Source organism: Drosophila obscura, unplaced genomic scaffold (assembly GCF_018151105.1).
Source record: "Drosophila obscura isolate BZ-5 IFL unplaced genomic scaffold, ASM1815110v1 contig_176, whole genome shotgun sequence".
Lineage (NCBI taxonomy): Eukaryota > Metazoa > Arthropoda > Insecta > Diptera > Drosophilidae > Drosophila > Drosophila obscura.
Window position 1 is genome coordinate 585,779 of NW_024542763.1, and position 12,573 is coordinate 598,351.

Below are 12,573 nucleotides of genomic sequence, written 5' to 3' on the forward strand. Positions count from 1 at the left end.
TTAGTCTGGAATTTTTTTTTTAAATTGATTAGGTGATTACCAAAAATTTAATTAGAGGAATAGAATAACAGTTGCAAAAACCACATTCTACAGAAGTCACAAATGCATAACATTTCAAATTGCGGTTTTTTTTGTCGCTAGTTATTTTTATTGTTGCTACACACTGTAAATGTGTACATAAGCTTATGTGTACATTATATGTTAGTTATTTTCTTAATTAAAATTTTGTACGTTACAAACTTCTGACAACTGTAATATACATACCTCTCAAACCGCATAAAAGGTATGACAGGAACCGCCAAGACGGAAACTTAAACAGAGGTTCAGACCCGGTACTAGTATATTTACAATTTACAATTAAATTTTGTTTAAATTTTCAGCTTTATTCCTTAATTTCAACTAAGTTTATTTTATCTCTATATTTCTAGCGCTATGTCAGCAAAAACTGAGACTAACATGAACTTTTTAAATGTTTATCAAGGAAGACCTGATATTAGTCATGAACCAATGAGAAAACGTTCATCATCGGCAAACGAATCCTCCAAACCAATGAACGTTATACAAAATCGTCAAAGTGCTGTCGAATTGCGGAATAGTAGTTCCTTACATAATAACAGTAAGTACAAAATAAGGTAATCTACATATATACAAATCTCGTTTCACGGTGTTTGTGGTTGAACTCCTCCCAACCGGCTTGACCGATTTTTGTCGTATATTAAGTAGGTCTGTGCATAGGTCGTAAAGTGGTTCTGTCAGTGTGTTTTTTTGACATGATCTAATAAATTGTGTTAAAGTGAAATCATGCAAGATTAAGGTGACATCGTATATTTGGTAGAGCTGCTTCATATCTTCATATTTCCACCAATATCCTTTCAATCTCGATTTTAGTGTTTTGGACTTTTCAAACATTTTTGTATCAAGTAATGCTTTCATTTAGTTGTCAGTGTGTTTTGTGACATAATCTCAATTTAATATCTTTCTTTGCGTTTCAAATTTTTTTTTTTTTTAAGTTTGGTCTGAACAATGACAAGAGCAGAAAGAACAGTCGAACGAATCGAAGAAAATGTGACTGAGGGCATATGGTACTTGCGGGAGTCTCAATCACATAAGGTGCGAAATGAACAAAGAAATTGGATTTGAGACGTGGGCGCCGCTACATAATTGACAATATCAGAGAAAATGACCGAAAACGCCAACAAGTACATAGAGTATTTGGCACCACAGGTCTGGTACCTGTGATGGCAATATTCGTTGGTCCGGGACGTCTATTAGATGGTGGGAGCGAAACTGACGGGATAGTTAAGGAATTGTGTGCGGACTCGACGGACACGGACTCTACAGACATTTCTAACTGCATACTCTCCGAAGTGCCGCATTCGGCTCCCGAATCTGCATTACCAGCTCCATTGTCACGCACTCAAATATAAACATGAGTCAAATGGTATGTGCTGCGCATCAGGAAAAGTGCAACTACCTGTTATTGAGACACCACCGGAACCATAGAACAGCTTGCTCATCCGCACGTATCTAGATTCAAACCTCTTCATGAAGTCCATTCGAAAATGCAATACATGCTTAAAAATTACATCGCTCGGAGCAAAATAAATAGTCAACAATATTGAGGAAAATGGTCAACAATACAATTCTACATTTAAAATTAAAGGACAAAGGATATTACCACAAAGTACGCTCATTGCTGCCAATGCCAAACGAAGCACATAAATTTTTACAAATATACTTCATTGATGGTGAGGACCAAAATCGCGCATTCTTCAATAGCACGTTGCGGTTGCTATAACCCTAAGTCGGCAATATCCAGGCGTATAGTTGGAAAGCTGGATAAATTACTTAATCAGCACAATGAATTATTGATATTATTAAAATCACACATGCTCAAATTATAAAGTGACTATCACGCTATTGTCATAAATTCGGCTAAAACACAAGATGGTGAGCACGTACGTAGGCCGTGTTTATTTATAACGTTTACATGTACTCCAAAGTGGCTGGAGATAACTTCTCTATTATTAACAGGCCAAAACTCAATGCATCGTAATGACAGCACAGCACGTGTATTCAAACGAAAATTGAAGTTTTTAATGAGATTCATTACAAAATTAGTCAAAATTTATACACGTACTCAGTCAGTATATAAATTTGTGAGCTTATGATTTATGAAGTTTTTAGCTATATCTGTATCTACATCTACAATGTCGATTCCACATATAAAATTTAAATTATACATACACAATGTAGATTATACATCTTCTTCGCAAAGGTCGCTCATTGCACAGGGCAGAGTGTGTGCTACCGAAAATGAGAATGAATAGCGTGGTCGCGTGCTAGAGGAGGTGGGGGAAGTAACTGAAAATTAAGCTCTTCATTCTGGCTATAATAATACTCCGATCTGATCCAGATTCTTCAATCTGGTAGATGTGGTCATACTCTACGAAACTGCGTGGTTAGTTTTATCGTATCTTCAAAATTGTAACTGCCACAGTTTTTCGTCCTTTCTTAGGGCGGAAGGGGTTGGGCGAAATAACCTTGTAGCAGTATCACATGATTCTGGAAACAAAATTTGGTTGCTCCAGCTTTTATAATCTCGGAAAACTAGGCGCTCATCAAGACGGACTGACAGACGGACGGACAGGCAGATTGATGCTGATCAAGAATATATATACTTTATGGGGTCGGAAGCGATTCCTTCTCTGCGTTGCACACATCCGCTTTTACCACAAATCTAATATACCCCTTAACTCCTTTTTGAGTACGGGTATAAAAAATCAGGTCAATATTCTAATGACTTCATATATTTCATCCATTATACTATCTCAAAATAAATCGGTAAATAGTTATTTCATAGAAATGTTACGTTTATAATGTATTCCTTCCAATGTGGATAAATAAAAAAAAATATATATTTCAAATCTATACTATAAATTTGTAGAAAAAAATCTGTGTGTAAGCAGCTATCTCCGCAACGCGTGCACCAAATTGCATGCTGTTTTTTAATGCTAGCCAGAGAATGTGTCCTGGTTTGCACAAACTAATTTGTACTTTTCTATAAATAGGTTCCTCAAGAATTAAAAATGAATCGAACAAAAAATCTCAAATTTGGTCAACAACATCGATCGAAACCTTTAAGCAAGCTATAAATAACCTTCTGGAAAAATTAGACCCCTTTGAAAATGCAATTGTGGCAGGGGATTTTAACGCTAGACACATAGGTTTTGGTGACACAATAAACAGTAGAAAAGAGGCTTTTTTAAAGCAAGCGATGAACAATGCAAGATATGCTCTGGTAAACGATCGATGTCCTACATTTAGGAGAAATATAGATTCAATTGCAGGGTCCGTCTTGGACCTCACCTTTGTAAAGGGTATTAAAGTTCAGAATTGGAATTGTGAGAAACTGTTTCTGGGAGGCAGTCATCACCACCCTATATGTTTTGAATTGATTGGAAGAGGAAAAAAGCTAAGTAAGTTTCTAGCTAAAAACAAACTAATTAAAAAACTGGGAAAAATAGATATAAAAAAAAACATAGGAGACTTAGCCAAATGCATGCAACATGAAATCAATGCTGCTACCTTTGAAGTTGACAACAAATGGCCGAAGTTATGGTGGAATGAGAGGTTAGCCAAACTATTTAACGAATTCTCTGAGGCCCAAAAAAGGCATGTTCGGAGCCAGCTTTTCAGAATTATTGCAAGGCAGTAGATCTAAAAATCAAGTGGAAGAAGGCAGTCAAAATTGCAAAGAAAACTAGCTACGCCAGGAAACTAACAGAGCTCAATGTGAAGGCAAATACTAGGGAAGCCTGGAAGTTTCTAGCTAACCTTAAAAATTGCAACATAGAAACTCAAGAACAATTTGATTTAGAAAAAGCTGGGTCGTACTTAGAATGGCTAAAAGAACAAGTACCTGCTGAAGCCAGAAGCATTGATGCCACATTGCATGCATCAAAAGAAAACGAGAATCCGCAATTTGCTCTTGAAGATCTAGAAATGGTCCTAGGTCGAAACAAAAAAAAATCAGGAGGCTTTGACAAGATCACTTATGAGATGCTCAACGCATTAAACAGGGACACTAAGGCAAAATTAGTCAAATTCTACAACAACAAAATTGCAAACTGTGTGGCGCACGATTAAAATCACGCCAATCCCAAAAAAAAACAAAGATCTATCAGACAAAAAATTTTCGACCAATATCCTTAATAGCGGTCCTGGCCAAAACAGTTAACAGCATTATCAAAATCAAGCTTGAAAAATATATAAAGGACAACGAAATTCTACCCTATAGGTCTTATGCGTATCAGAAGGATAAGTCAGCTGCAATGTGCATTAACGATGTGATCAATGAGTTAGCTGCAAGGAAAAAAAGCAAGGAGCATGTGGTAGTAGCGGCTGTTGACTTAAACAACGCTTACAATTGTGTAAACTTGAATTTTTTAAAGATGTTAATGGAAAATGAAAGTTTTCCGTAAATGTATGTGGACTGGATTATAAGTTTCATGTCCATTAGGTTGCTAAGACTGGGAGATGCAGTAGAAGTGGTGCAAGGAGGATTACCCCAGGGATCATGTCTTTCACCACTACTTTTTAATATTTACACCAAAAGACTACATCAGGTAGGGGACTTCAATACACAAATCATGCAATTTGCCGACGACTTTATATTGCTGTCACACGGGTATAACTTTGCGGCTGTAGTTGCAAATCTGAAAAACAAATTAAACGATTTTAGCCTATTATATGGCGATCTGGGCTTCAGTTTCAATCCTAGCAAATCTGTGATTATGAACATGGGAAGAGAAGGTGGAAGGTCTCTGAACATAGAAGTTAAAAATGTTCTAATACCAGTGAAAAAAAGCTTTTTATTTCTAGGCAGGCTTATAAGTTCTAACATGTCCAATACCAGTCATATAAAAATGGTAAAAGAAGTAACTAGGAAAAGTAGTAGGCTCTTACAATTAGCGACAACTATCAAGTCGGGACTGAAACCTAAGACTAGCGTTAATATCTTCAAATCGTTTATAAGAAGCAAGCAAGAATATGCAATTACCAGCTTCTCTGACATGGGAGTTGGGTCCAATAAAGACATGGAAATTGCACAGGCAGGAGTGCTGAGAAGATGTGTAGGTGTGCCTCCTGATACAAGCAAGCACGAAATCTTTGTGTTGGCGGGAATAATGCCTCCAAGTTTCAGGGCTAAGTGGCTTACAGCCAAAGAACTTTTCAAGGTCAAGAAGCTGAATCCCAGGATGTTCGAAAGTATAAGACTATCAAAAGCAAAGACGAGTTACACTTGTACCTTAGAAGAATTTAAAACTTTCATCGACAATTCACAAAGCTGTGATAATTATAAACACTGTAAAAAGGTTAATGTAAGAGAATAAGAAATGACAAAGAACAAAGAAGAATACTCGAGGGAGGAAATCAGAGCCAGATTCTCTGAAATCTTGGAAAAATATTCAAAAGAAGGCTGGAATATTCTGTCCACAGATGCATCGGTCATGCAGGACAGGTGTGGTATAGGAATTGTAGAGTTACCCAGTGGAAATATATATAAATATAGAACAGTAACTAGGCTTTCATCTGTAGGGGCCGAACTGATAGGTATTAAAAAAGCGAGTGAGATATGTGCCAATAATGGATACAAGAAAGCTGTTATTTGTTGTGATGGTCTAGGAGCGATAAAACTAGTAAACAATAAACAAACAGACTCATACATAGTAAGAGACATTCACAATATTATCGACACATCAGGCATGCAAAAACTGGATATTCTATGGATATCAGGGCACAAAGGGGTAACGATAAACAAAAAGGCTGATATGGCAGCAAAAGACGCCATACGAGAAGGGGAAACCATTTACATTCAATTTAGTGTGAAAGAAGCCTTAAGAGAAATTAAAAACTCCTTAGAACACAAGTGGAACGAGGAGTATAAACAAAAATGTAGTAACAAGTGCACCAGTTTAATCGAAATCTTTCCAAACATACCCAAAAAACCATGGCACTATAATTTAAAATGGAATGCAAAAAGCATAAAGACAATAAACAGACTGATGACAGGACACACGTACGATAAAGCCTTTCTATACAAAATTAAAGCGATTGATTCGGATATCTGTGAGTCATGTAATGTCACAGAATCCGCTGAACATCTACTTTTTAAATGCCAAAGATTCGTCCGTCTTAGGGGTAAGTATCGAATTTTTAAATATTATAAGGATCTAAATGAACTCTTGATCAAAAAAGAGCCACTCCACCTCAGAGAACTGGCACAGTTTATAAAAAGCGCTAATATGGACTTTTAAGCATTTTGTGATAAATTATTTTAGATTAATAAAGTATAGGGAAATGACTTCTAACGCCTGTCAAGCTCGCTGACAGGAAGTCTGTGCAGGCCAAAGGGGGAGGCCTGTTTTTCAAAAAAAAAAAAATATATATATATAAATAAATTACAAAAAAGATACAATTTTTACAAACAAGTTTTAAACAAAACATTCGGAGGTTTTACACTCTTCGATCTGTTTGTCAAACTCACAAGATCTCACTAAACACATATTTCTGGAGACACACCTTGGGCCCATCAAGCGTCCGAACCTGAATAATCGGACAATAAGTCACACACTAATTACACCCAACACAAAATCTGGAGACATAGTTTTCGTCTCATCAAGCGTACTTTCCTGGAAAACTAGACAACAAGTCACAGCTGCGATCAGACCCCTGTCATCCATGCGATGATTTAATCAAAAAAAAAAAATTTGGTCTAAAAATGTGTGTTTGAACGCCTACTTCATTTCATTTTGTGTCATTCTGTAGAACAAATTTGGTCTAAAAATGTGTGTTTGAACGCCTATTTCATTTCATTTTGTGTCATTCTGTAGAAGAGAACATTTGATGATAGATTTTGTTTTTTAAACCTTTTTGTGTGAAAATTTGTTTTCTGAAAAAATTGCAATTTGTGTAAGTATATTTGTTTTTTTTGAAAATGTGTGCGTTTTAAACCAACCTGTGTGGTTTTTAAAGTTAAATGTAGAGACGATTAAATTTGGGTCGGCGAACGCGAAATTCGTTTCAAGTAGTTGGTTCAAGGAGCCGTGAAAGTAGCCAAGACATTACACATCGCAATGAAAATAATCGTCTGCGTTCAAATCAACGGAACAATGATGCAACAACAACTGCAAATGAACGTCGTGATATTCAAAATCTACAAGGTGTTGCGTTCGCGTACAGTAGTGTCACCGATTATGCTTCTCATAGGCAAATTATAATTGGTCCAATGAACGACCGTTGTCGCCATTGTCAGGCATTAAAATTTAAAGGTGAAGCAGATGGGATGTGCTGTGCGAGTGGTAAAGTAAAATTGCCTGAATTAGGCAGCCCACCACAACCATTGAGCACATTACTTAATGGATTGACACCTGAGTCTAATCATTTTTTGAACAATATACGAAAGTATAATTCGAGTTTCAAATGACATCTTTTGGCGCCACAAATATTATAAGAGACAACTTCATGCCAACGTTCAAGGTAATTAAATAGTTTTGTTTATGCAAATTTTACGTTTGTTCTCATTCTATCATATATTTTATTCAGATTCAAGGTCAAATATACCATCGAGCTGGCTCTTTGTTACCTTTCGACAACGCAGACCACCAATTTTTGCAATTATATTTTATCGAGAACGCAGAAGACGAAGCTGATCGTCGGTGTGCCATAATTACCAACACGCGGAGAAAAATTATTTTCGATTTGCAAAATATGTTCCATGAGCACAACGAATTGGTTCAGGTTATCAAAACATCGCTTGATCGAATGCCATCTGACGATCATAAAATTGTTATTCGAGCTGATAAAACACCGGTTGGCGAACATGCAAGGCGTTTCAATGCACAAACAGTTGACGAAGTGGCAATAGTCATAGTTGGTGAGCAATTTAATAATCGTAATATTCTTCATCGTAGAAATGAACAACTTGAACGTGTATCCGAGACTCATCGCTGTTATGATGCACTGCAATATCCCATATTGTTTTGGAGCGGACAAGATGGCTATAATTTCAACATTAAAATGATAAATCCAGTAAACGGTCGAGAAGGAACAAAGAAAGTTAGTGCTATGAATTATTACGCATACAGGCTGCAGATACGGCAAAATCAAGACAACCACATATTGAGGTGTAGAGAACTTTTCCACCAGTATATTGTTGACATGTATGCAAAAATTGAATCGGAACGGTTAAATTTTCTTCGATTCAACCAAGCCAATTTACGTTCCGAAGAGTATGTTCATTTGCGTGATGCCATTAACAACGATGGTAATGCACAAAACGTTGGAACTATGATAATATTACCGTCATCGTATGTTGGAAGTCCACGTCATATGTTTGAGTACGCGCAAGATGCGATGTCATACGTTCGCCATTACGGTCGACCAGTATTGATTGAAAAAATAAGGCCGAATTAAATTGACGATGTGATTTCGGCAGAAATTCCAGATCTGACAGTGAATCCTGTATTGTTTGAAGTGGTCACCAAAAATATGATTCACGGTCCATATGGTGCGTTGAATTTGAATTCACCCTGTATGGTTGAAGGGAAATGCTGCAAACGTTTTCCAAAAAATTTGGTCTCCGATACAGTGACGGGCAACGATGGATATCCCGAATATCGTCGTCGATCAACTGAAGATAATGGCCATTCGGTAATTTTGAGAGTTAAAAATCAAGATTTGGAGATTGATAATCGTTGGGTTTTTGCCATATTCACCGTTATTATCTAAGATTTATAAAAAGCACATAAACGTATATGTTTGCAATTCAGTTCAATCTATTAAATACATTTGCAAATACATCAACAAGGGCAGTGATATGGCTGTTTTTGGAGCAGCTGCTAATGTTACCGATGAAATCACTCAATTTCAAATGGGCAGATACATCAGTTCAAATGAAGCAGTATGGCGCATATTATCATTCACATCCATGATAGGCATCCAACTATAGCTCATTTAGCTGTTCATCTTGAAAACGGTCATCGCGCTTTTTTCACACCCGGGAATGCAATGCGAAGAGCTGCGCAACTCTAACTGCATTTTTTTCGTTGTGTCAAGCAGATGATTTTGCGAAAACATTGCTATACGCCGAAGTACCCGAATATTATACGTGGAATAATTCGAAAATTCAAAAGTTTTTCTAAGGCGAAAACGCGGAAAAGCCGTTCATGGTCAGCCAGTATTGTTTCACTCAGATGCGATAGGACGAATTTATACAGTTCATCCTAACAATCAAGAGTGTTATTATTTGCAATTGTTGCTAATAAATGTTCGTGGACCAACATCATTTGAATCTTTGCGAACTGTTGATGAAGAATTGTGTGGGACGTATCGCGAAGCATGCGAACGATTGCTTGAGAATGACATGCATTGGGATCTTACACCTGAAGATGCATCATTGTCATCAAGTCCACATGAAATTCGGACACTTTTCGCAATTATTAGAGCCACGTGCAGTCCAGCAAAGCCAATTGAATTGTGGCAAAAACATCAAAATCATTTGTCAGAGGATTTTTTACATCGATTGCGCCGTCAAACGGGTGATATACACAAGGACTATACGCCGGAAATTTACAACGAAGCATTGATTGCTATTGAAGACCTTTGCTTGATGATGGCAAGCAAAGCATTAGCTCAATTAGGTATGAAAGCGCCTAATCGTGATATACACGACCTTTTCAACAAAGAACTGGAGCGTGAACAGCAGTATGATCGTGCCGAGCTTAATGCGTTTGTGCAAAACAATGAGCCACGGTTAAATATCAACCAAAGAACGGTTTACGACCAAATATTGCGAGCTATCGAAGAATAACATGATGGACTGTTCTTTTTGGATGCAGCTGGAGGTACCGGAAAAACGTTTGTCATTTCGATTATTTTGGCTACCATTCGAGCACAAGGTAGAATCGCATTAACTTTGGCTTCGTCTGGCATCGCTGCCACTTTATTTGGATGGTGGTCGCACGGCGCACTCTGCCCTTTAGTTGCCCTTGAATATGAACGTTGACGATAATCCTACATGCAACATTTCAAAAAGATCTGCAATGGCGAGAGTGCTGCAGCAATGCTCTCTTATTGTATGGATTGAGTGTACTATGGCCATCAAGAAGTCACTGGAAGCACTTAATCGTACGTTGAAAGATATTCGTGGAGATAATCGATTGTTTGATGGTGCATTACTATTGTTAGCAGGTGATTTCAGACAAACATTGCCTGTAGTCAAACTACGAACTTCTGCTGATGAAATTAATGCGTGTTTAAAAACATCTAATTTGTGGCGCTCTGTGAAAACACTTAGATTGACTACAAATGTACGTGTTCATATGCAAAACGATGCTTCAGCAGATTTATTTTCCAGACAACTGTTAGACATTGGTAATGGCATACATCCCGTTGACAATTCTGGCTTCATAACGCTTCCAAATAATTTTTGCACTTTTGTGTCATCGAAGGAATACTTGATTCAGAGCGTGTTTCCAAATATTGTACAAAATTATAGAAACCATAACTGGTTGAGGGAAAGAGCAACGCATCTATTTTGAATTCCATCCCAGGAGAAATGGTTGCGTATAGGTCGGTTGATACAATTATCAATCAAGATGGTGTTGTAAATTATCCAGTCGAATTTCTAAATTCATTGGACTTACCTGGATTGCCGCCATACTATTTACAAGTAAAAGTTGGAGCCACCATAATTATGCTGCGGAATCTTTCCACCACGACTTTGCAATGGTACAAGACTTTCTGTGAAAAAAGTTATGACTAATTTACTTGAAGCAACTATTTTGACTGGGAAATTTTGTGGTGAACACGTTTTAATTCCGAGAATTCCGATGATTCCAACTGACATGCCATTTGATTTCAAACGACTACAATTTCCGATTCGTCTTGCTTTTGCTATGACTATTAATAATTCACAAGGACAGTCGTTGCAAATTTGTGGTTTAAGTTTTGAGCATCCGGTATTTTCACATGTATGTAGCGTTCTCACGAGTAGGCAAACCTTCGGCATTAATTATTCATTGTACCGACGGCAAAACAAAGAATATTGTTTATCACAAAGTATTGCAATAAATAAAATGTCATTACATCAAAATTATCATTTTTTAATTTCGATGAATTCCTAAATATTAAATTCATTTAGTAAGCAGCGAAGCGCGCGGGTCTGCTAGTGTTTTATAATAAAAAAAGTTTTTTTGGTATAATTTTTCCAATTTATTATGTGAGTTTAATAATAATAATAAGAGAGAGCTTTAAAAAACTTTGTGTTCTTGCTTCGCTGGTTTATCCTCAATTGTCTCTCTGTTTTAGAGTTGCCGAATGGTGGTGCTTATGCATGGTGGCGTTGCCGTATGCGCCTACGTGGCTGTTCTGGTTTAAATTTCAGCGCTACTCTGTTAGGTTTAAATTTCATCGGCAACAGAAGATAATAGAATAGGTATCTGTGTTAAAAACACTGAAGTCAGGAAAATTGTGGTCGTTTGTGCCTGCTTGTAAATCCAATCAATGTTTTAAATACAAATATATATGCTGTTTTTTTCGAAAACAACGAGACGTTTTTAAGGAAAGTTTTGTACAACCATATCATTGTATACTTTGCGCTTTTTTCTGAGTACAGAATTGTCGGAAGGCTGTCAGCCAATATCGAGTGCAATATATTGCATAAGTTTTGCAGAGCATTCATAAAAGAATTCCCAGAGGATATTCCACAAACCGAGTAATTGTGCCTGAGACAATTCTGACATACCAGATGTTTTTTGCTGTTTTTACCATTTTCCTGTCTGTCATTGTTTTTCGTAGTGATTGGGGTTTTTTATACCCGTACTCAAAAAAGAGTTAAGGGGTATATTAGATTTGTGGTAAAAGTGGATGTGTGCAACGCAGAGAAGGAAACGTTTCCGACCCCATAAAGTATATATATTCTTAATCAGCATCAATAGCCGAGTCTATATAGCCATGTCCGTCTGTCCGTCCGTCTGTCCGTCCGTCCGTCTTGATGAGCGCCTGGATCTCAGAGACTATAAGAGCTAGAGAAACCAAATTTGGTTTCCAGACTCATGTGATATCACACTGCTACAAGTGTATTTCAAAATTTCGCCCCACCCCCTTCCGCCCACACAAAGGACGAAAATCTGTGGCAGGCACAGTTTTAAAGATACGATAAATCTAAAAACGCAGTATCGTAGAAAATGTCCATATCTACCAGATTGCCGAATCTGAATCAGATCGGATCATAATTATAGCCAGAATGAAGAAATTAATTTTCAGTTGCTTCCCCTCCCCCTCCCGCCACCGACAACGCATCTCATTTTCCTTCTCGCTCGCACATTCTGCCGCGTTCAGTGCGCGAGCAACCCCTAGCGGAGGAGATGTAGAATCTAATTGGAACATGTAAAATCTACATGTTAGATGTAGAATATACATTGTATATGTAGATGTATGTAGATATCATATGTAGCAAAAAAATGTAAAATGTAAAATTTTTTTTTTTTCTAAAATTCTTAAAAATCA

At 37.1% G+C, this 12,573-nt stretch overlaps 2 protein-coding genes across 7 annotated transcripts in view; both read left to right on the plus strand.

Annotated features, from left to right (window-relative positions):
• The window catches only part of LOC111075308 (insulin receptor substrate 1), a 119,317-nt gene that overhangs the window by 59,447 nt on the left and 47,297 nt on the right, over positions 1–12,573 (plus strand). For 5 of the 6 annotated variants that reach the window (XM_022368499.2, XM_022368500.2, XM_022368498.2 and 2 more), the window contains one exon: positions 429–616. In XM_022368499.2, coding sequence (XP_022224191.1) covers positions 429–616 — 188 coding nt within the window. Of the gene's footprint in view, positions 1–428; positions 617–1,010; positions 2,076–12,573 lie in introns of those variants that run through there. The other variant, XM_022368503.2, reaches the window with a different exon arrangement.
• Positions 6,939–9,190, plus strand: LOC111075309. The gene is made up of 3 exons (XM_022368504.2): positions 6,939–6,975; positions 7,039–7,542; positions 7,609–9,190. The coding sequence occupies exons 2-3, from the start codon at positions 7,486–7,488 to the stop codon at positions 8,476–8,478; spliced, it is 927 nt and encodes a 308-aa protein (XP_022224196.2). The 5' UTR covers positions 6,939–6,975; positions 7,039–7,485; the 3' UTR covers positions 8,479–9,190.